Genomic DNA, 24,588 nt, shown 5'->3' with positions numbered 1-24,588 from the left:
AAACGCAATATCACACTCGTAGCAGTGCGACATGGCTGTATATCGGCACTGGTTGGGGCACTAAGGTACTCGGCCTGTGACCTCGTGCCAACGCACGCCTCCAACCAGTGCCGATATACAGCAATATCGCACTGCTACGAGTGTGATATTGCTCATTTAGCCCACAGCCCTCAATCAAGTTTGGCTTTTGGCCTTTTATAGGAGAAGGTTTGGGCACCCCTGATTTAAATGAACAAGCTGCATGATTGTTTTGTCACCACATTATACCTGAAGACAGATGATGAGCTAAACTGTCTACAATTGAAGGCCAGCAGACTATTTTCATTGGTATCTTACTTCCATTGTACATCATCCGGACATCTCAGGACATCCTAACGTTATAATCTGTTCCCATATACAAGAAAGACACTGTTGGGGAATAAAACTGATTAAGGATTAAGCTTTTATACTATCGACAGTATAAACGTAATCTAGTGCTTCGTCACCGCTCTGGCCGACTCTTTTAATCTCCGCTCCTGTCCGCTTTTAGTCTGGTCTTCCACCACATTTCGAGGTGACCTTTCTTTCAACCTCTTCCTGTGCCTATTAGCACTCATTACCCCCCTCCTGCTGGGTTTCTCGCACTCTCTTAACCATCTGCCTCTGGTCTCTCTTATCCGCTACCCTGCTGAGTCGCGGGGCTACTCAAAGAGTCCCGAACGTCCCAGGCGCCATGCCGTCTTACGCTCAGAGCTTGTGACCCCTGAACCAGGCCGTGCACGAAACCGCAATAAAGGCGATTGACGGCCACTCGCTTTATGTGCTAAAAGAGACGACTTCAGAGCAAGCCCCAGGTATGCCTTATAAAACACTGGAAAGCACCTTTTAATTGATTTCCTAGGTTCTTCTAAGATGCCAGCCTTTCCCTTCTTGGGTAAATGGGCAGGATCGTCAAAGCCAATGTACGTCTGGCCATAATCGGCGGTGAAAATAGCCTGACTGTGATTTAGTTTGCACATGGTCTGCTCTCATATTCGTGTTTACAGTTTTATGACCCAGGGGAACTGAGGAAGCAGAAGGGAGTGTGAAATATAAAGGCCATAACAGGTCGGTCTAATGAGCTGCTGTGATCCTATAACACGCAGTATATGAGAGGGTTCAAACGGAAAATACAACCCTGTTGACTTTATATTTAGAACATGATATACAGGGGCTTTTTGGGAAACTAATAAAACAAAAAGTACAGCTTCGACTAACATTGATAGCATAGTTTAGATATTTGAATTTTAACTTTAAAAGTAGTTAAAATATACTGTTAAAGACATATGTAGATGTATAGCAAAGTAAAACAGCTTTATTCGTAACATTCTTTTTCAAATTTTCAATTATTATTATTTATTTTTGGCTGGGTGGTTACCTAACAGCACAAAGGTAGCTGGTTCGAGTCCCGGCTGGGCCAATTAGCATTTCTGTGTGGAGTTTGCATGATTTTCGCCATGTTTTCTCTGGAACTAAGAGACTAAACCGAAGAAAAATTCTGGACTGAATTATGAATTTTTTTATTTATGGTGGCTTAAGAAAGCCTTTCCGTTGTATTCATATAATACAAACTACCGTTTATAAAATGAAACTACCTATTTTTTGTCATCCAGTCCTGTGCAGTGTTGCTTTACAGACGGATTGGGAAAAAAACTGCAAGTAAAAAATGTGTTCTATGTCCTTAAACAAGTGTTTATGTTCATTTAAAAATGAAATGTTAAAAGTAGATCTTTATTAGTAGATAGCTGCTGAGTGCAACGAAATATAGGCTATATTTTATCACTTTCTCTTACGTCCTGAAACACTTTACTTAAGTTAACCAAATATTATTCAACATCCTTAAATTGTTCTCTTAAATAAAGGGGAATTACCTATTAAGTATCATATAGCCTAGAAAAAAAAAATTATGTTTTAGGTCTCACCGGAGCATTTGGGCAGAATGTTTGACGACGTCTATCAAAACGATGATGTTGTAAAATACATTTTACACCGAGCTATTACTGGAGAATTTCTGTGATTTTATATTATGGATGGTGCGCTGGGTCCCTCCGTTAGTGGCGAGACCGCTTGATGTACGATGCCAACAGTCGGTCGATGGGTAGCCTAAGCAAAAGCAATATCTGAAAATAAATAGGCCTGTGCGTATAGACATATAATGTAATGCTGTACAGTAATGTGTCATTTGTTTCAGTTGTCTTCATTTGAATTGTTTCGTGATGATGCGATGGTGTGCGTGACAAGCTGTAAGCTACTAGCACGACAGTGGAAACGCGACATGATTACGACCTCACTGCTCAACCTACCGGGCGATTGGCCTGGCCCAGCCCGATAAAAGCCCTGGCTCGCACTGACCCGACAGTGGAAATGCAGCTATTGATGCAATATTTGTGTTATCAAAATGACTACGGAGACTTTTAAAGATGGAGAAGAGACTAGTGGTCGCTGTTTTGCATTATACGGAGCTATGCGACTTCACAAATCATGAATATCACAATATTATTACAATTATAACAATAAAAAGCAATGTTTGTGCACAATATGCTGATTCAGTCAATGCCTAGCGACATACAAAGCACAGAGCACTTCTTTTATTTCTTGTCGACAGATTGCGTTCTCAGATTGGAAAAGCACATTCGGTGTCATCGGCCCCTAAGTCAGCCATCAGATTACACTTAAAGCAAAAAATTAGGGCACAATTTAAACTATTTTTGCTTGAACTTCTCAAATAAACTGACAAAAGATTAGTGTAAGGTCAGGAGAAAAATATCATGTGGTTGATGATTTTTGACATGAGCTTACTGATTCTACAGACATATTAATATTTATATATAATATATATGTATACAGAAATGGTTTTGTTTTATAACTCTTAAAAATATTCAAATATGTCGAACCAAATCTTGATAAATAAAATCTACCAGAAATGCTGTATTTGGACATTCAAAGCAATAATTTTTGCAGATTGTTCAAACTACTTTTTTAAAATGCATTGAAACAACACAATTCTTGGGTTTTTTGGGGACAACTTAATTGTTTTGTTCAATCCACTTAAATTTGTAAAAATTATTAAAATAATCCATTTGTGTCGGGACAACATGAAGGATTTGTGTGAAATTCTTTTTCCTGTGCATAGTTACTTACTGTTCATACACTTTGGCTTTGTGCCACACTATAGCTTAACAGACTTGTAAACATCTCATTAACCTTCATTGCTTCAGGCACTACATCTAGGTAGGAAAGCACTTTTTTACTTGTTTTATTCTCTCGAGCATTAGTTAAGATGTGAACTCGTAGCATGCATTATGGATACGCTCTAAAAACCTGTGCCTCGCTTCGCTAATGGTGAAAGATGGCTAAGCGCTCAACCCAGCTCTTTGAATTGGACATTTCTAGGTTTCCATAAACCTAAAAATACACCAAAGCTCAGACGCTGCTTAGATACACACGTGTGCGCGTTGAACACGTGCTTGTGTGTAAACAGCGCCCGTAATTGTGCACATTACAATGTTTGGCTAACCTTGTTAAAACAGACATCCTGAGCTCTAATCGAGTTTGAGGCGAGGACACGTGTAAGAGCGTGGATGAGGAAAACAGGCTAAGGGGTTAAGACTTAGAGAGATGGTGAAACCTAAGAAAAAAAAGACCACAAGAACTCCTGTTTGGTTGCTTCAAGACTTCTTAAGACGTATTTTTAGCTTGGATTTTGGTGCTGAATTATTCAGCTCGGGCAGCTCTGTACTTTTTTATATTGCTATTTTATAAAAAAATGGGTTTAATTTTTTTCTCAATTGAAAGATTAAAAATAAAATGAAATAAATCATATGTATTTAAACTATAGGGTTGTCCCCGACTAAAGATTTTCTTAGTCGACCATTAGTTGTTCATAAAAGCCATTAGTCAACTAATCGCCCATTTATTAATTAGGGCTACTTAAGCAAATACGGGGGAAACGGTTTGAGTTTAAAGTTTTAGAAAGAATGTCATTTGTAACATATTTTTATTTTGTAGAGAAATACTACAATAATAAGCATTCAAATTTGACATTGAAAATTTTCACATGCATAAAACCTCAATGACGAATGATATCATTGTAAAAGTGTTGGAAAGAAATGCACAAGGCTTTGCTGAATATTTAACCTATATGTGAAGTTTATTTATAAACTAATTTTGAGAGGATCACGTGCTTATGATTGCTTGCAGCCGGTCCCGCATTATTGGATTTATGATTCACCAATGAGACGATTCCTGAGCCACTATAAATATCCTAAGTTCCATATAACAGCCATCTTCGTTTTGAAGAATCCCCCCTTCCAACCCTACTCCTCCTCCTTTTCTAGATGGGTGGCCCAGTGGTTAGCACTGTTGCCTCACAGCAAGAACGTCACTGTTTCTAGTCCTTACCAAACTAGCCGAAATTTCTGGGCGGAGTTTACACGTTCTCCCTGTGCTCAGGGTTTCCCCCGGGTCCCCCGGTTTTTTCCCACCGTACAAAAACATGCAACTTAAGTTAATTGACTAATCCAAATCAGCACTATAGACATGCACCTAGTAAGTAGTTATCTCCTAAGAGCAATCACTATCTGTTCATTAGCTACAAAAGCAGGAGAGTTCTTGAGATCTACCAGACCTTAAACTCCCCTTGCAAATGGGAGGGAGCCCCGGGCTCGAGGATATTATGAGCTCAGGGCTCCCTCCCGGGACAGCATGCCAAACAAGCTTTATAATTAACGATCACACAAATCGCAATTTTCGAACTGGCTAACAATAAACTACACCGTTTGGTGAAGAAACTAAAAAACAAATAAATATATCAGAAAGTGCAACTTTGAAAATAGCCAAAAACATTATTTCCTATGTTAAATATTTGTGTAAGTAAACCATAGCCTATAAATTAACTAAATTAAACACAACAAATATAAAAGACTTAAAAGAAAACCTTACAAAAATATGGGCAATTATAACTGACCGTCTCTAATGTAATTTTCCCTTCACTCTCATTTTTTTTTTTTAAATATTGAAAGCAACACAAGTTTGCCTATGCGTTGTTGGGAAGATGTTATCTCCGTATCCTCATGTCTTATTTACCATAAAACCAGGAAATGCGCTCTGTTATAGAAGGTATGGAGTGATGGAATGATCTCACACTTTTGATTCCCTTCCTGCTATCATTAGCAGATGGATTTGCCAGATCTGCGAGTGACCACCGAAGTGTTTTTTGCGCTGCAGAAACGTGAGCACTAAAAATTCTCAGCTGCGAGCACTTCTCCAACTGTCAGCTTTTAAAACTCTGCGCTCAGTTCGCTTATCTGCAGCGCAAATACACTTGTGTTTTTTTTTTTTTCGATACGAACCAACCAACGAAATCTTAGTCAACCAGAACAGGCTCGACTAGTGGGCTATTAGGGGCCTTATTTTATGGCAGAGCTCAAAAAATTAAAGAAGGCTTGGATAATATTTTTCGCGATTACAAATTGTCATTTGGTGCTAGTATGAACAAAAAGATTGTGGCTATAAATTATCATTCCGTAATCAAGCCAGCATGTTTCACTGCTGACATTTTACTTCATGTTATTTTGTCGTTTAATGTTAGTTGATAATTTTTTTGGCGTAACATTTTTTGTGATGTTGTTTATTTTGTTGTTTATTGTTAGATTGTTAGTTGTTTATTTTTTGGTGTAATGTTTCATCCACACCATTAGGGGTGTGTATGTAATTTATTTTGTTGTTTATTGTTAGATTGTTAGTTGTTGGGTTTTTTTGGTGTAACGTTTCATCTACACAACCAAGGGTGTGGATGTAATTTATTTTGTCGTCTATTGTTAGATTGTTAGTTTTTTTTTTTTTTTTTTTTTGGTGTAACGTTTCATCTACACAACTAAGGGTGTGGATGTAATTTATTTTGTCGTTTATTGTTATATTGTTAGTTGTTTATTTTTTGGTGTAATGTTTCATTTACACAACTAGGGGCGTGTATGTAATTTATTTTGTCGTATGTTGTAAGATTGTCTTTTTTTTTTTTTGGTGTAACGTTTCATCCACACCACTAGGTGTGTGGATGACGTTTATTTTGTTGTTTATTGTTAGATTGTTAGTTTTTTTGGGGTGTAATGTTTTCGTCCACACTACTAGGCGTGTGGATGTCATTTATTTTTACATTGTTGTTTATTTTTTTGGTGTAACATTTTATCTACACCACTAGGGGTGTGGATGTCATTTATTTTGTCATTTATTGTTAGATTGTTAGCTTTTTTTTTGGTGTAACGTTTCATCCACACCATTAGGGGTTTGGATGTTGTTTATTGTTACATTGTTTATATTTTTGGTGTAACATTTCATCTACACCACTACGGGTGTGGATGTCGTTTATTTTGTCATTTATTGTTAGATTGTTAGTTTATTTTTTTGGTGTAATGTTTCATCCAAACCACTAGGGGTGTGGATGTCGTTTATTTTGTTGTTTATTGTTAGTTAGTTGTTTTTTGTGTGTGTAATGTTTCATCCATAACATTAGTATAATGTGCACTTGCTCATTAACTTACGTAGTTAGTTCAACATTGCCATGAGTTACTAAAAGCAGGGAACAAATTAATAAATATTGAATCTACCGTGATATTATTCATCCACACCTCTAGGTGTCAGTGTAACTTGCTCTTACCTTGTGACTTTTATTGAAATATTCATGTATATATATATATATATATATATATATATATATATATATATATATATATATATATATTTTTTTTTTTTTTCCCTAAAAAGCTAAAAATGAACAATTTGTACCGAAAATTTTTTATGCTTTTATTTATGAACACGCTAAAATACACAAGTCTGTTTGTAGTGTTAACCACAAGTTTGTTGCTGTGTAATAACAGGAAGAATCCAGAGAGGAAAAAAAGAGATAAATCACTGGGCATGTTGCCAGGCTGTAAGAGAGGCAGAAAGTGAGAATGTGCTTACTTAGTAGACTATAAAAACAGCAAATGATAATGTCCCGTCATTTTCAATGTGATGCGTTAATTTTATAATCCCTCGCTGAGTTTTATCGACCGCAGGAGCTGTCATTCAGTGCGTGTGGCTCTTCCCAGTGAGCAAGGAAAACGTGCCGTGACTGAAGCGGCAAGTCATTATGCAAAATAATAAGTTCTTCATAATTGCTTCCACTCAAACAATAAAAAATGTCACAATAAATAAATCTCATCAGCCTAATGGTCTGTCGCATTCGCTGACAGGGTCAAGACAAATGAACAGAGCACAGCAAGAGCAGAATGGATTTGAAGGCCGTCATTTTTTTAAATGCATGATAATGTAGGTAAAGAGGTCCTTTGAGTGTTTTCCTTGAACGTAAAATCCTTGCTTTCTAACAAGGTCAAGACGCTCGCAAATTGCCATGCTAAAATCTGGATTACGGGTCCACGGATTACGAGTATTTGAGTCTTAAAGAAATCCTAATCCCAGAGCTGTCACGCATGAAGTCAGAACAGTGTCTTTACCAGAGTACGGATGTTTTGTTTTCAGGTTGTGAACAAACACCTCATTCTTTAGGGTATTTAGCATTTAGCTTTACTCATTTCTTTCCATGCTAATCAGATGCAAGTTTAATATCAGAGCACCTCTTTGGATTGTGTATATTTTCATGACTATGCGAGAATACTGTATGCAACCTGTCAGTGTTAGCATCCGTTAAAAATGTGTAGCTTCCCCCAAGTTACAGAAGATTTTGTGCTAAAATGTTGCAAACGTTTATTTAGCTGCATTTCTTTAGTTAGATTTAGCTATGTTATCATTGTTTTGTGTCAAATCTGACTATTTCAATATTTTGAGATGCAAAGCATTGTGATATTGGAAGGCAGAAATGTTTTGCTAACATTTTAAGTAGCCTAAGAGAGGCTTTGGTTGCACTTTATGTTTAGCATTGTTAACACTATCTTGTACGCAAACAAACCTTCATTTTTGACTTATGAAAAACAGTAATCAAAATGATGAATAGAAAACATTTCATGTAGCAAAACTTGTTTCGCTAACACTAGGCTAGCTAATTAGAGGCTTTTAATACTTTTAAGTGGAACTTTAATAGTTGTATTTAGCATTATTAGCACTGTTTTGTTCCTAAATGTGAAAGTGGAAACATAATATTTGTAAAAAGAAACAGGTTTTGCTGATAAATTATTTAGGTAATGACAGACTTTTTAGTAACTCTCACTATTTGTGCTTTTCATTAGCATTGTTAGCATCATTTTGTATGAAACCAGATCCTCATTTTTGAGTTATAAAACACATGAAATATGGTAATTGCAAAAGGAAAACATGTTTTGCTAACATTAGGCTAGCTAATGAGAGGTTTTAAATACTTTTAAGTAGGACTTTGATATTGTTAACATTATCTTGACTTGTACCCAAACAAACCTTAATTTTTGACTCATGAAAAACAGAAATCCTATTGGTGAATAGAAAACATGTTTTGCTCACATTTCATGTAGCAAAACATGTTTTGCTAACATGTAGCTACCAAATGAAATGCTTTGAATACTTTAATATTTGCATTTAGCATAGTTAGCTCTGTTTTTGTTCCAAAATGTGAATGTGGGAACATAGTAATTGTGAAAAGCAACATGATTTACTAAAAAAAATTTAGGAAATGACTTTTTTGTTGCTGACTATTTGCACTTTTATTAACATTGTTAGCATGGTTTTGTATGTAAGCAGATCCTCATTTTTGAGAAACACATGAAACATGGTAAATATGAAAGGAAAACATGTTTTGCTAACATTTCATGTAACTAATAAGAGGCTTTAGAAGTAGCACTCAAAATTTAGTTCCACTTTATTTAAATTTATCATGTTCTAGCATTGTTTTTCCAGCTAACAGGGAACATTCTCAAAACACTACTTTACATTTTTTTTTTAATAATGTTTTAAATATCGGCCTAAGAACATTGATGTAACAAGACAATAACATTTTGAATAATGTTATAACTCAAAAATAATATCATTCATTCATTCATTCATTTTCTTTTCGGCTGAGTTCCTTTATTAATCCGGGGTCGCCACAGCGGAATGAACCGCCAACTTATCCAGCACGTTTTTACGCAGCGGATGCCCTTCAAGCAACACATCTCTGGGAAACATCCGCACACACTCATTCACGCTCATACACTATGGACAATTTTAGCTTACCCAATTCACCTGTATCGCATGTCTTTGGACTGTGGGGGAAACCGGAGCACCCGGAGAAAACCCACTCTAACGCATGGAGAACATGCAAACTCCACACAGAAATGCCCATTGACCCAGCCCAGGTTCGGACCAGAGACCTTGATGTGAGGTGACATCGCTACCTACTGTGCCACTGCGTCACCAAAAATAATGTCAATAAATCATAATTATTAAACAAATGTATTAAAAATGTATTAAACACTTAACACAATGATAACAATTAACTGAGAATTTTAGGTAAAAGTTCTTAAAACATAATGTGGATGTAATGTTCTAATAACGTTTTAAATAACATTCGGAGAACATGTATAAAATTCTAAGAAAAAAATGTAACGACTGAAATGTTATGAATAAAATAGACGTTTTAAACATTTTAAGAACATTAAAAAATAACATTGTGTAACTTAATCAGGATTGTTAAAGGAAAGTTTTATGAACCTGAAATTGTTAGCTGGGTTCTACCGAAACAGATCTCCGAACCTATAGGCATAGTAAAGAGTAAACGTCAAGGGAAAAAAAAAACATGCTAACATTTCATGCAGCGTTACGTGCAAGACAAAAGTTGAGCTGAGGTAAAGCTTTACCCAGGTCCTGTCATGCATTGTTCTCCATTAGATCCAATTACAAGGAAACGCTTAATGAGTAAACGGTAAAGAACCGATAATTCACTCAATGTCAAGACCTTAAAGACATTACCTGACTAATGCAGTCAACGCAGGATGATGGCTAACATCCCTCAATGCTAATGTGACACGACCCTGTTTTCAGGACAGCGGATAAGAGACAGCGAGTTTCATTCAGCAGGACATGTGTACACAACATTTTGTACATTTTCACAAACAAATCTAAATCTAAATATGAAAAATCTGTGCAGTTGTTAGTGAATGCGGCCCTCTTACTCATGGAAATGTTGTTAAAGCGTTGAGAGGACACACATTTCACAGCGCTGTGACTTTCAAAACAGCATAATGTTCCCTTAAAGGACGCTGACAGCGATAATAATCACATCTCCGTCTTCATCGTTCGCTTCTCTTCGCTTTCAGCAGCATGTTGGCAGCGCGAGAACCTGACAGCTAACTGGCTAACGTGGAGAAATGTGCAATTAATATTGACAGAGCCAAACGGTTGGAGAAAAGCCCGGCATGACTGTGAATTATTCACGACACGGCTGCTAGTGCGCATTCAGCACGAGGAGACGAACACTTGTCTGCGGCTGCGGAAGACTGATCACAAATGAAGCCATTTTGTGTATTTAATTAGCTAGAGGCGCTAACAGCACAGATTAAACAATGAACTCCACTGCTGCTGAGTTTGAGGTGTGAGTGTGAACTTGTGGAGAGTTAGAATTAGTTTAGGATTTATGTAAGTCAAGTGTGCTATCGACATACAACACCTGCTTGGCCGTGCTTATACGTTTAATTCAATGCTAACTGCTACAGCGTAATGAATGTAATCTTTTACTACACAGACTAATCAGCTAGCTAAGTTTCGATAACATAAAGTGCCATTCTGATGCAATTCTTTGAAACTTTGCTTGTTTTTCAGGCATACTGTAAAGTCCACACAACCATTTATCAATAATAATGCAAAACAATAAGCCCAAGTTTTTAATACTTAGGAATTTCAATCAACTTGGTTGAACTTGAACTTAAAAATTAAATCTGCTTTGTATTTTATTTATTTATTTGTTTATTTATTTATGTATTCATTCATTCATTTTTCATTATTCATTCATTCATTTATTATTTATTATTCATTAATTCAGTTATTTATTCATTCATTTATTTATTTATTTATTTATTTATTTATTTATTTATTTATTCATTCATTTTTTTATTTATTATTCATTCATTCATTATTTATTTATTTATTTATTTATTATTAATTAATTCATTTATTTGTTTGTTTGTTTGTTTGTTTATTTGTTCATTCGTTCGTTCATTTATTCATTCATTCATTCGTTTATTCATTCATTCATTTATTTATTTTTTATTATTTTATTCATTTATTTATTTATTAATTTGTTCATTCATTTTATTTATGTATGTATTTATTCATTTATTTATTTATTCATTCATTCATTCATTCATTCATTCTCATTCATTCCTTTATTCATTTGACATGGACATCACAATTACACTGGACAACCAAATGCATTTGTTTAGGTGTTTTAGCAGACTTGCTAATTCTCATCACCTTTCCACAGGAGGCTTGAAAATATAATAGATACATATACTGTACACAAAATTATAATTCTTTACATAAAATTACTGTAAGGCCGTAGAAAAGGCGGCATGATCAAACAGTGTGTGCAAACACTGCTGTTTTGTTTTCAACCACTTTTTAAGAACACTACTAAAAATATTTATATTACTTTCTAATTTTAGGCTAACGGGTAAATCATTCCACAATTTAGTTCCCTTAACAGAAAAAAAAAACTGATTTACCAAAAGAGCTATTAGACAGTCCCCATTAATGCTGGATCAAACTGAATTTAGTTTCAGGATTTATTTTTAGTGAATGACAACCCTGCACTGAGAGACAATAATAGTCTTAATGGTACAAATTAGTGTTTAATTACCTTCCTATTTTAATTTGAAATTATAAATCAACCTTTTTGAGTTTTGATCAAGTTTTACAAATTAAGTAGTGCACTTTCGTCATTTATAATTTCATAAAATTGTTTTAAATTATTATTATTATTATTATAGAGTTTTTGTTTTCAAATGAGAGCACTTAAAAGCAAAAATCAATGATCATTTTGCAATTACACTGAATTACTCCCATAAAATGTATCCAGCTTTTGTCAAACATATGTTAATGCTGTTTTTTTTAAACATCTACAGTTGAAGTCAGAATTATTAGCCCTTTTTTTGAACTTTTTATTCTCTTTTAAATATTTCCCAAATGATGTTTAATGGAGGAAGGAAATTTTCACAGTATGTCTAATAATATTTTATCTTCTGGAGAAAGTCTTATTTGTTTTATTTCGGCTAGAATGAAATTAGTTTTTAAAATTTTTTAAATCCTTTTTAAGGTCACAATTTTTAGCCCCTTTAACCTATATGTTTTTGATAGTCTATAGAACAAACCATCATTATACAATGCCTTGCCTAATTACCCTAACCTGCCTGTTAACCTAATTAACCTAGTTAAACCTTTAAATGTCACTTTAAGCTGTATAAAAGTGTCTTAAAAAATATCTAGTCAAATATTATTTACTGTTATCAGGGCAAAGATAAAATAAATCAGTTTTTAGAAATGAGTTATTAAAACTATGATGTTTAGAAATGTGTTGAAACAAATCTTCCCTCCGTTAAACAGAAATTGGGGAAAAAATAAACAGGGCTAATAATTCAGGGGGGCTAATAATTCTGACTTCAACTGTATATTCGCTATAGAAGCACGAACAGCACTTTTGAAATGTACAGTCCAGCATTTACACTCATTTCAGCACACTTAAACACCAGAGGAGCTGCGAGGTCATTCAAATGCAGAATAAATGAGTTCAGATTGTGTTTACTGGACATCAGGCCAATCAGATCAGCATGATTTCGGCTGTAGGAAGAACAATCAGTGGGTCGAGCCAGAGCCGCGTGTGGGAGAACGTGTGATTATTCGCACATAATCAGCAGTCGACAAATAATCAGTGAAAACAAGAGCGTTCGCCACTAATGTCTCTTTGCACAAACTGAAACCGCATGAGAAAATTAATTACTTTAAAAAGGACTGATGTAAACAAATATTTATATATTACAGCAAATATAACTTTTGTAATGAAAATCAAGAGCAGATTTTGAATTTGCATGACAAATTGTAAAATATAATATATTTTTTTTAAGTATGAATTAAATATATACAATTAATAATAATAATAATAAATAAATAAATAAATAGTAATATTATTTTTTTTATAATTATGCACAGTTTATAGAACCAGGTTGATTTATTAATAATAATTCATTTCATTTTCATTTCATTTTCACTAACATTTTCAGTCGTTTTCAAATAATTTCAGTCAATTTAAATACTAATATTGTATATTTATAGTCTTTTTAATATTTATGTGTTACACTTTATAAAATTAATAATGAATAATTTTATTAATTATTCATTATTATTATCAATTTTAATACATAAATATTAAATACTATAAATATACAATATTTGTATTCAAACTGACTGAATTTATATACATTAAGTTAATTATGTATATAATTTTTATCAAATGAAAAAGCATGCACATTAAAATATATATACACAATTAAAATGTAATTTTTTATATCATTTACATATTTATTTAAAATGTAAATTAACTTAAAATATAATTTAAAATGTAAAATAATTTAAAATGTAAAATATAATTTGATTACAATATACATATATAATCACATGTTTAGTTCACGCTTCATCTACCAATTAATGTCTATTAATTACATGATTTTCGAGGAATTACCACTGGATTAAAATCTGCGATGGTCGTACAAACATTAATTAGATGCAGAAATCTAATTAAATAACTTCGAATGAGCAAATCTGATTGTCACTCTCCGCCGAACGAATGTATTATAGAATTTGCATGTGCGAGCTGCTTTAATACATGCCAAAGCCTCAGCATCTCCACATGGGGTTGATGTGCGGGTGGCGGATATTGTGTGTGTGTGTGTGTGTGTCTTTCATTTCACACAGGCCTCATGGGTGTGTGCCGCATCTATACAAGAACAAAAAATATGAGCCAACAATCTTGAAAACCAGTCAAGTCACAAAAACTACCCATGCCACGTTAGTTAAAAGCTGGAAATCAATCTCTTGACGCATGAAACTACAGGTAAATGAATAAAAATAATCTAACCTTATAATTACAGTATATTTGACCCGTTTATGAATTAAATTAAGATAAGCAAACATTTATTTGCTTCATAAGTTCTCCAAAACGTTGTTTAAATATTCTTATTTGTGATTATTTCATTAAATATGTGCTAATTTGCATACATTTCCTGCACAAATTAATATATCTCTAAATTATAAATTAAGTAAGGTTCAAAGGTCAATTTATTTATTTATTTTTTTGACATATTCACTGTAAAAAAATGCTGGCTTTCACACAATCGATTTGTGTTGATACTTGAACAAATTAAGCTAACGTATTAGTTTTTAGAAAATTTAGTGGTATCAGGACTGTAAAAACTGATCAGTTACCTAAAGCAAGTAAACCAACTACCTAAAAAGCAACACGCTGACTTTACAAAAAAATAATGTAAGTAAGCCCATTGTAACTTGGAACTGTTAAGTTGACTTAATTTTTATAAATATGCAAATTGTACTTACTTAATAATATTTCCAGTACACCTTTATTATATTTGTTTTTTTTTTTCTCCAACTTTTCTGTATCTAGCAAAATGACAGTAACTAAAATAAATCTGCTCTTCCAGACTTGGTGTGTCTTCTAAATTTAATACAGGCGATAATTGTAGATTTTATAGACTTAAGGAAGCACCATATATGTAATATTGTAATAATTACAGTAATTATTTGAAAACAGATGTACCAAAATAGTCTGACACTGTAAAAAGTTAATGGGGAAGTTAATGGGACTTTTCTGAACTTTCCTGGTCTGTTTTTGGAAAACCATAAGTCGGATCAGTTGGAAAAGATATAGCAACCCTAGTCAGACCAGTTTGGAGGTTTGGTGTTTGTTCAAATAAACTAAATACCACTGAACATATTCTAACTTCTAACTCAAAGTAAAACTTAATTTACTTCCAAAATGTGATGTATTTATAAGTATTTGGTCAACAACAGCAAACAGCATAGTTTCTTCTGTGGAACACAAATAAAGACTTTTCCTTACAAAGCAAGTGAATGGGGTCCAGGACTATCAAGCACCAAAAAAGCACAAATAAAAGCATCATCCATATGCCATTTAAAATGAAATGACTTTCTTATACAGTATATGGAGTGGAAAATGAAATGCTTGGGAACATGGTCAGGCTGCTCGTTTCCTAACAATGAAAGTGGATGTGGACTGGGACTGAAAACTTAAAAAAAAAATATTAAAAATAAAAATCATAAAGTGGTCTCAACTCAACATTCTGTCATCATTTACAGATCCATGTGCAACTCAAAACCAAAACCACATAGTTTCTTCTGAGGAACACAAATAAAAATATTTTGAAGCATGTTCATGCTGCACTTTTCCTTACAATAAAAAAGGGTCCAGGCCTCAAACAACAACAACAACAAAAAGCACAATTAAAGCATCATCGGTGTGCTATTTAAAACTGGAATGACTTTCTTATATGTGGAGTGTAAAATGAAATGCTTTGGAGCATGTTCAGGCTGCACGATTCAGTTCTGTGGTTGTAGTATGAACAGTCTAGGAAGAGATCCATATTGAAATTAGCCTCAAAAGAGGAATATTACGCTTCCCCCTACCCTATTATTAGGAATATTACGCTTATGTAGTATAACAGTATGTTGGCTTTCTTAAGCCACCATAATAACAGCAGTTTTTATAACAAGAGGTCTATGGAAAACAAAGAAACATTTAACCATTTACTACATTTTAAATGGTGACAACTAATTATATTCGTTTTTGTCATTTGTGACAGTGAAAATATGATGTAAACAGTCCATATATGAACAAATGCCTCTGTAAAAAAATTCATGAATAAAAACCTGCAGTTTGGTGCATATGTAAAGCTGCTGAAGTGGAATTTTATGAGAAAAAGAAACTAATATTGAGATGAAAATCAACAAATGCAAATTGATTAAGTGATACAAAGGAAAAGACTCCAAAAAAGGGTATTTTGGATTTTTTCTTTACATTAGACTGACAAAAATCACTTTATGTTAAGCCAGAAAATACCAAATCTCCAAACTGACAGGTGGATGACAAAGTGTCTCATCTCACAAAACAAATGCGAGATGAGCACAGACCAGACCTGTCTTCATGGCCTATTTGAGCGAAACGTGAGATTGTCATTGTTTCAAGTCACCGCAGGGCTCCAAGTGTCACATAGTCGCCCGTTGAACAATACGCGGCCTCTGTGTTTGTAAAAACGGCAGACACACAGTGGTTGCATCTGTAACTCTAGAGCGCAGCATTCAGCTCTGGTTCCTCTCTGACCTTTAGGTGATGCTTTATGATCAGCTCTTTCTAAAACACCTTCAAACCTCAAACCCTCTGACTCTGAATGCAAATGATGGGTATCACCGTCACACCCAGCAAAACCGCATCGAGATAAAGGCGTATTGTAGGCATTCGGAGAGAGGACTGTGATATAACTACAACGTCGGTTCAACGTTGAAACAATGTTTTGTTAATGTTAGAGCTAACATTCTGCAAAAATCACTATGATGTCAAAATATTGAAAGAAATATGTCAATCATCCATAAACTGCAATTACTTTCTTATAAGTGGAGCAAAAAAAATGAGACGCTTTGGAGCATGTTCAGGCTGCACTTTTCCTAACAATGAAAGTGGATAGTGACTGGGACTGTCAAACTAAAGAAAATACAAAAAAAAAACCATAATAAAAGTCGTCCAAACTATTTGTTTTACTAATTTATTACAAAAGTGCTTCCTTAATAAGGAACAGACTGAAGCTGATTAACAGACTTAATAATGAACTACAACAGTTTAACCTTTAAACAACGTTTTATTAACGTTGCATCTAATATTCAGAATTCGAAATTTTAGTCAATTGTAAAAAAATAAAATCAATATAGATATGAAATTTATGCTTGCTGAATTGTCAGTTTAACATTTAAACATTTTATTGTTATATCTAACAGACTGTGAAATCGATTTCTGTGGTCGAAATATTGTAAAAATTATATAATCATGAAATATAGCGAATCAAATTTTAAAACACATACTTCCAAAATATTTGTAAGTAATCAGTCCAATAATGAAAGTTCAGTCATCATTGCCACAACCTCATGTGCAACTCACACAAGAATGACTCTTTTATTCCATCAAACACAAAAGAAGATATTTTGAAGCATGTTCAGGCTGCACTTCTTTATGATAAAGGGGATGGAAATTTCAAGTCTTTCTCATACTTTGAAATAAGCTTTATTATTTGGTAGAATGTCAAACTATTTATTTCTGTTACATCTAATATTGTCTTATACTGTCTGTTGTCAAAATACTAAAAAAAGTTTTAGAATTATAGAATTTCAAATTAAACATAAAAAAACTTCTAAAATATGTCATATTTGTTCGGTCATCAATGGCACATCCTCCAATGCAACCCAAACCAGATTGACTATTTTTTTTCATTGAGCACAAAAGAAGACGTTTAGAAGCATGTTCATGCTGCACTTCTTTATAATAAAAAAGGAAGGAAATTGTTCTGCATTTCAAGTCTATCTGAAACCGTCAAAAGAAGCTATATTACTTGGTAGAACGTCAAACTATTTATTTCTGTTACATCTAAAGTTCTCTTATACTGTCTGTGGTCAAACTATTTTTTTTTTAAATATTAGAAACATATAAATTCAAATCAAATGTAAAAAATACTTCCAGAATGAACCATATTTGTGAGTAATCAGTCAAATAATGAACATTTGGTCATCACTGACACATCCTTATTCATTCATTCATTTTCTTGTTGGCTTAGTCCCTTTATTTATCCGGGGTCGCCACAGCGAAATGAACCGCCAACTTATCCAGCAGATAAAAAAAAGATAAGTTTTTACGCAGCAGATGCCCTTCCAGCCGCAACCCAACTCTGGGAAACATCCACACACACACTCATACACTATGGACAATTTAGCCTACCCAATTCACCTGTACCGCATGTCTTTGGACTGTGGGGTAAACCGGAGCACCCAGAGGAAACCCACGCGATGGCAGGGAGAACATGCAAACTCCACACAGATACACCAACTGAGCCGAGGTTCGAACAAGCGACCCAGCGACCTTCTTGCTGTGAGGCGATAGCACTACCTACTGCGCCACTGCCTCGCCACACACATCCTTATGTGCAACTCAAACCAGAATGACTGTTTTATTCCACTGAACACAAAAGAAGATAGGATAAAGAAAAGATAAAAGGGGATGAAAATTGTGCTGAATTCCAAATCTTTCTGAAACTGACGAAAAAATGTTCTCTTATATGATCTGTGGTCATAATAACTATAAAACTGTTAGACAAATGAACATTTTCTAATTTCTAAATCTCAAAGCAAAACATTATTTACTTTCTAAAAAATGTGACGTATTTATAAGTATTTGGTCAACAACTCAACAATCTGTCATCATCTACACAACCGCATGCAACTCAAAACCAAAATGACAGTTTCTTCTGTTGAACACAAATAAAGGCGTTTTAAAGTATGTTCAGGCTGCACTTTTCCTTAAAATGAAAGTGAATAGGGTCCAGGGATATCAAGCACCAAAAAAGCACAAATAAAAGCATCATCTGTATGCCATTTAAAACTGGAATGACTTTCAAATACATGAAGTGTAAAATGAAATGCTGTGGAGCATGTTCAGGCTGCACGTTTCCTAACAATGAAAGTGGATGAGGGCTGGGACTGTCAAACTTAAGAAAATATGAAAAAACATCATAAAAGTGGTCTCAACTCAACATTCTGCAATTATTTACACATCCACGTGCAACTCAAAACCTAAGTGACATAGCTTCTTTTGTGGAACACAAATAAAAAACTTTTGAAGCAGCACTTTTCTTAACAATGAAAGTGAATGGGGTCCAGGACTTTAAGCACCAAAAAAGCTGAAATAAAGGATCAATCACATCCCATTTGAAACTGGAATCATTTTCTTATAAGTGGAGTGTAAAATTAAATGCTTTGGAGCATGTTCAGGCTGCACGTTTCCTAACAATGAAAGTGGATGTGGACTGGGACTGTCAAACTAATGAAAATATAAAAAAAAAACATTATAAAAGGGGTCTCAACTCAACACTCTGTTATCATTTACAGATCCATGTGCAACTCAAAACAACATTGTTTCTTCTGTGGAACACAAATAAAGATGTTCCGAAGTATGTTCATGCTGCATTTTTTCTTACAATGAAAGTGAATTTAAGACTATCAAGCACCAAAAAAGCCACAAATATTAGTAGTCCAAATGACTTGTACAATATTATAATGCCAAGCTGTGTTTTTTGTCTTTATTTGAACAAAATCTTGCTTGAGAGGCACAATCTAAAGCATTTTAATGACACAATAAGACCAGCACACGATTTAATTAAAAAATGTACTTATTAACCACTAACACACAATGCATCTCACTAAAATAAACACTAATTTCCACCAGACAAACACAGTTTGCCCGCCAACCACTTTAAGGCTCGAAAAGCGAACAACTTATTCCGACGGTTAGTGTGATGAATAAAAGATGTTGAGACGGTCTCAGGGCGAGACGCTGGCAGTGGGCGGCCGACACATGCTACATTTTCCCTCATCTTCCCCCTTCTGTCATTGAAACCGCAGGCGATGACCTTGAGAAATATTCTCATGGCCAATAGGAACTCTTTGTTTCCCTCAGCCTCTCAAAATCTGCTGAGGATGCCAATGTATAATACACTTATTACTGAAGGAGCAGATGTTTGTTTTGTGGAATGCAATCTGGAGGCCGCATGCACTGTACATTTGGTCTTTATCTTATAGGAAGAATACATTGTGAATAATGGTGATGTTGTTCAATTTGTATTTCCTTCCAAGCTTATGTTTTATTTACGTGTTTATGTGCGAGAATCATTTATCTCCTTTAGCTTATTTTGGGCATACAATTAGACGCTAGCATCCCAGAGGAATTCCGAAGGGGGAAAAAAACTGGAGAGCATCGTGGATTGATATAATTGCATGTTTACGCCAACTGATTTGTGACATATTACTGGTTATAATGCATCAAAAAGATGGTTGTGTCATAAAGATTGATGGCAGATTTCATTTCAGCCGGCGCGCATGGGACAGATTCACAACCTGCCAACATTTCTTTGGCCTCTAATGAGAGCGTTAAAAATCACTGGCTGCTGCTGCGGATCATTTGCTGACTGCACGGATTTCAGATGATGCCTGTTACTTCTACAATCGGGAGATTTTGCTTGTATAATTAATACAGTAACACTATTCCTCAGAAAGTTCAACACTGAGGGAATCCACAAATCCAACCGTGAGTGTTTACCTCATAACATGACCTACATGGACCACATACTGTCGAGGACACGCTCTTTCAAACCACATGGGGATCCAGACATCAGGTGGGTGTCTGTGCAAAACCCATGAATGAATCCTGGGGTCGTTTTGTTTTATGTGGGAATATTCTTGTGGTAAAGACAGGTTTAGCGATGTGTTAGAGCGGTTTGAGTTTTTCGTCTATTGTTTGTGGCAAGCTTTTGTCTGGGACGCTCCATCTGTTTATGCGCTTTCTGAAGTTGACAGTGTAAGAACACCTTGTGGAGCATTGAGGAAAGTGACAGGTGTGAACATGCTGGACATTTATTAGATAGATAGATAGATAGATAGATAGATAGATAGATAGATAGATAGATAGATAGATAGATAGATAGATAGATAGATAGATAGATAGATAGATAGATAGATAGATAGATAGATAGATAGATAGATAATGATTAAAAGAGAAAGAAAGAAAGAAAGAAAGAAAGAAAGAAAGAAAGAAAGAAAGAAAGAAAGAAAGAAAGAAAGAAAGAAGAAGTGGATGGATTGATAGACAGATAGATAGATAGATAGATAGATAGATAGATAGATAGATAGATAGATAGATAGATAGATAGATAGATAGATAGATAGATAGATAGATAGATAGATATATAGATAGATAGATAGATAGATGGATGGATGGATGGATGGATGGATGGATGGATGGATAGATAGATAGATAGATAGATAATGATTAAAAGAAGAAAGAAAGAAAGAAAGAAAGAAAGAAAGAAAGAAAGAAAGAAAGAAAGAGATGGATGGATGGATGGATGGATGGATGGATGGATGGATGGATGGATGGATAGATAGACAGACGGACGGACGGACGGATGTATGGATGGATGGATAGATAGATAGATAATTATTAAAAGAGAAAGAAAGAAAGAAAGAAAGAAAGAAATGGATAGATAGATAGATAGATAGATAGATAGATAGATAGATAGATAGATAGATAGATAGATAGATAGATAGATAGATAGATAGATAGATAGATAGGTGGATGGATGGATGGATGGATGGATGGATGGATGGATGGATGGATAGATAGATAGATAGATAGATAGATAGATAGATAGATAGATAGATAGATAGATAGATAGATAGATAGATAGATAGATAGATAGATAGATAGATAGATAGATAATGATTAAAAGAGAAAGAAAGAAAGAAAGAAAGAAAGAAAGAAAGAAAGAAAGAAAGAAAGAAAAGAAAGAAAGAAAGAAATGGATGGGTGGATAGATAGATAGATAGATAGATAGATGGATGGATGGATGGATGGATGGATGGATGGATGGATGGATGGATGGATGGATGGATGGATAGATAGATAGATAGATAGATAGATAGATAGATAGATAGATAGATAGATAGATAGATAGATAGATAGATAGATAGATAGATAGATAGATAGATAGATAGATAGATAGATAGATAGATAGATAGATAGATAGATAGATAGATAGATAGATATTCAGTGTCAGAGATAGACTGACAAAGAAACAGTGTTGAATATGAATGAGACTGTACTGCGCCGGTAACAACGACCGGCAATTCATACCTGAGATCTCCGACTGCGGGACGCCGTTTAACGTGAAGCCTTTGCCGCTGTAGAACTGGCGCACGTCCGTGCAGCTCCGCGCTTTACCACCCGCGTTCTCCGCGGACAGAGACACGGACACGAGCGACACGAGCAGCGCGACCGCTGTCAGATCCATTGTGTCCCGGATCCAGAGGCTGGGGAGGAAGAAGAAGTCCTGATGCTCTGCACTTCACACAGCCAAACAAAGCATCCGATTCTCTCCGCAATTGCGGGACAGAGTATAAAATCCACTTGTTTAGCGATGTCCTGCCTTAAAAGCGGTGGTCCTGATGAAAGAGGATGTGTGTGTTTTTGATCAGTCCGGCGGGGATCTGTTTCTGGCGCTCATGTCTTTACTAAATATTAATAATGCATAACTGATAATATGCCTATAACAGAATAAACATTAGATGCTGTTGGAGGAATAATCTCTGTGCTGCTGCTGCTGTGCGCTCCTGTTCTGTCTGCCTCTCTACTGTCCCGTCCTCACCGAACAATAGTCATGTCCGATTCGCAAACGAGTCGCTCTTTTGAATCGACTCATTTGAACGATTCTCACGAAACAATTCGCTTATGAAGAAATGCATTTTTTCGGTCGAAAAACAGCTTAAAGGGCATAGTCTGACTGGTGTACATAGACTGGAACTAGTTAAGACAAGCAAACATAACCTAGTTTAAGCAGATTTCAAGCTTAGTATTGAGCAATTCCTAAACATTGAGCCAACTGACATTCTTTGAGTGTCAGATTTGAACTTCTTCTGACAGCCAAAAAAAAAAAAAACTTGAACAAAAAGAAGTGGAAACTGTTCAGAGGTAAACTGTAAGATATAGGAGATACATGATTCCATGTCCCAATGTCTCACTTCAATAACCAAGTAAACAATAATAGTGACGTCACAAAGGTGGCATACAGATCAACATTCCCAGATTTATTTATTTTTTTTTATTTATCAGGATCCCCATTAGCCACTACCAAGGTAGTGGCTATTCTTCCTGGGGTCCAGATGGTTCCTGTTTGGTTCAAATTTAGTTTTTGGGGGACCAAATTTTTATTTTTTGGTAACGTAAACAGTGAGTTTTATTTTTGTTTTGTAACAACTTTAGAAGAACCTAAAGGCGAACATTCCATGAACATTCCCCTAAGCCACTGAACATCATGCGTAAAGAAAAACTTCCTGGCTAACCAAATCCAGAATGTTTTGAGAACCAATAATTGTTAGCAGGGTTGAACTAAATCTTTTATTATATTGATTTATTTATTTACTGCATGTTGGCTAATAGCTGATGCACATGCTAACCCAAACCCTTATAAATTTCATCGTAAAAATGTTTAGAGTCTCTCACATCAAAACAAATTAATGTACAGACCTTGACAGACGGCTTATTTTTAAAGTTTCATAAAATGTTCACGCGTTGGCATTAAAACATAAACATAATTTCGAGCACTGAGTGACCAAAATGGCATTTATCACTGTAACTTCAAATATTTCTTTATAGCAAAAAAATAACCTATGAGAAACAGTTGGACGTGATGAATCATATGAACCGATTCACTAAAAAGCTCCGTTCGTTCGCATTCCCAACGGATTTCCCAGCGGTACTGAACAAGTCCAGCCCTGTGGTAGAATAAAAGAGAAGGGGTGGGTGTAAAGACACCTGCAGGTGGTAGTAAACGCCCCCTGCCGCCTTGCCAGACTACTGTAACAGAATGAATCCAGCATAGCAATTGATTTTGAGGCGGGATATTAAACGGACGCGATCGTGTAACAGAGTGAATCGGTTATGGGCTGAAACCGAGAACACAGCCGGCAGAGAAAGCCTGTTATTTTTCAGTCAAGACACGTCTAATTAAGAGCACTTAAACTCTCGCGGGTTTGTGTTGAGCGGGTTTATTTCAATTACACGGGGGTTACAGCTGCATAAAGATGAAGAATTATTTTTACAACACGCCTACTTGTAGCTACAATAAACGCGTATTGAACCACGAGGCTTGTTTGATCTTTTAGACGCGGGAATGAAAAGAGAACGAGTATCTGATAATATAGTTAGGGAATATTAAAACACACCTGCAACCTCAAAGCAGTTTTAAAGAACATTTCTAAGCATTTCTATATAGTTACAATAAACTTGGTTGGCACCAAAAACAATGGGATTAGATTTGTGCAAAATAAAATGAATGCAACTTTTACGAAAAATAACACAATTCTAAATTAAAATGACAATGGGAATAAAATAAAACTTAAAAAAAAAAAGAATTAAAGACAATCAGCTTTACTTTCGCTTAAAAAAAGATTTAAAAATTACTTTTGGAATAGATAGATAAAAATCTTTCTTTATTTAAATTACTATAATGTTTTTTTTTTTTTTTTTTTTTTGTAGGCCAAAAATGTATTTTTAAATAACCGAATGACCTAAATTAAATATTTTAATGCTTAATAGGAGAACAACTTACAATCACATAAGCATCAGTAAATCTTCATTGCTGACCCAATTAGAATGCAGGCAGCAGAAATCGAGAGTCATCAGACCAGGCAACACTTTTTCAATCTTCTATTGTCCAATTTTGGTGAGCCTGTGTG

At 34.8% G+C, this 24,588-nt stretch overlaps 1 protein-coding gene across 1 annotated transcript in view; it reads right to left on the bottom strand.

Annotated features, from left to right (window-relative positions):
• The window catches only part of gpc1a (glypican 1a), a 42,577-nt gene extending 20,036 nt beyond the window's left edge, over positions 1-22,541 (bottom strand). The window contains exon 1 of the mRNA NM_001037373.2: positions 21,989-22,541. Within this exon, the coding sequence (NP_001032450.2) occupies positions 21,989-22,145 (157 nt within the window). The 5' untranslated portion in view covers positions 22,146-22,541. The remainder of the gene's footprint in view (positions 1-21,988) is intronic.
• Positions 22,542-24,588: the final 2,047 nt, after the last annotated feature.

This window comes from Danio rerio, chromosome 22 (genome assembly GCF_049306965.1).
Source record: "Danio rerio strain Tuebingen ecotype United States chromosome 22, GRCz12tu, whole genome shotgun sequence".
In the NCBI taxonomy this organism is placed as follows: domain Eukaryota; kingdom Metazoa; phylum Chordata; class Actinopteri; order Cypriniformes; family Danionidae; genus Danio; species Danio rerio.
This window is presented reverse-complemented; position numbering and strand designations above follow the sequence as displayed.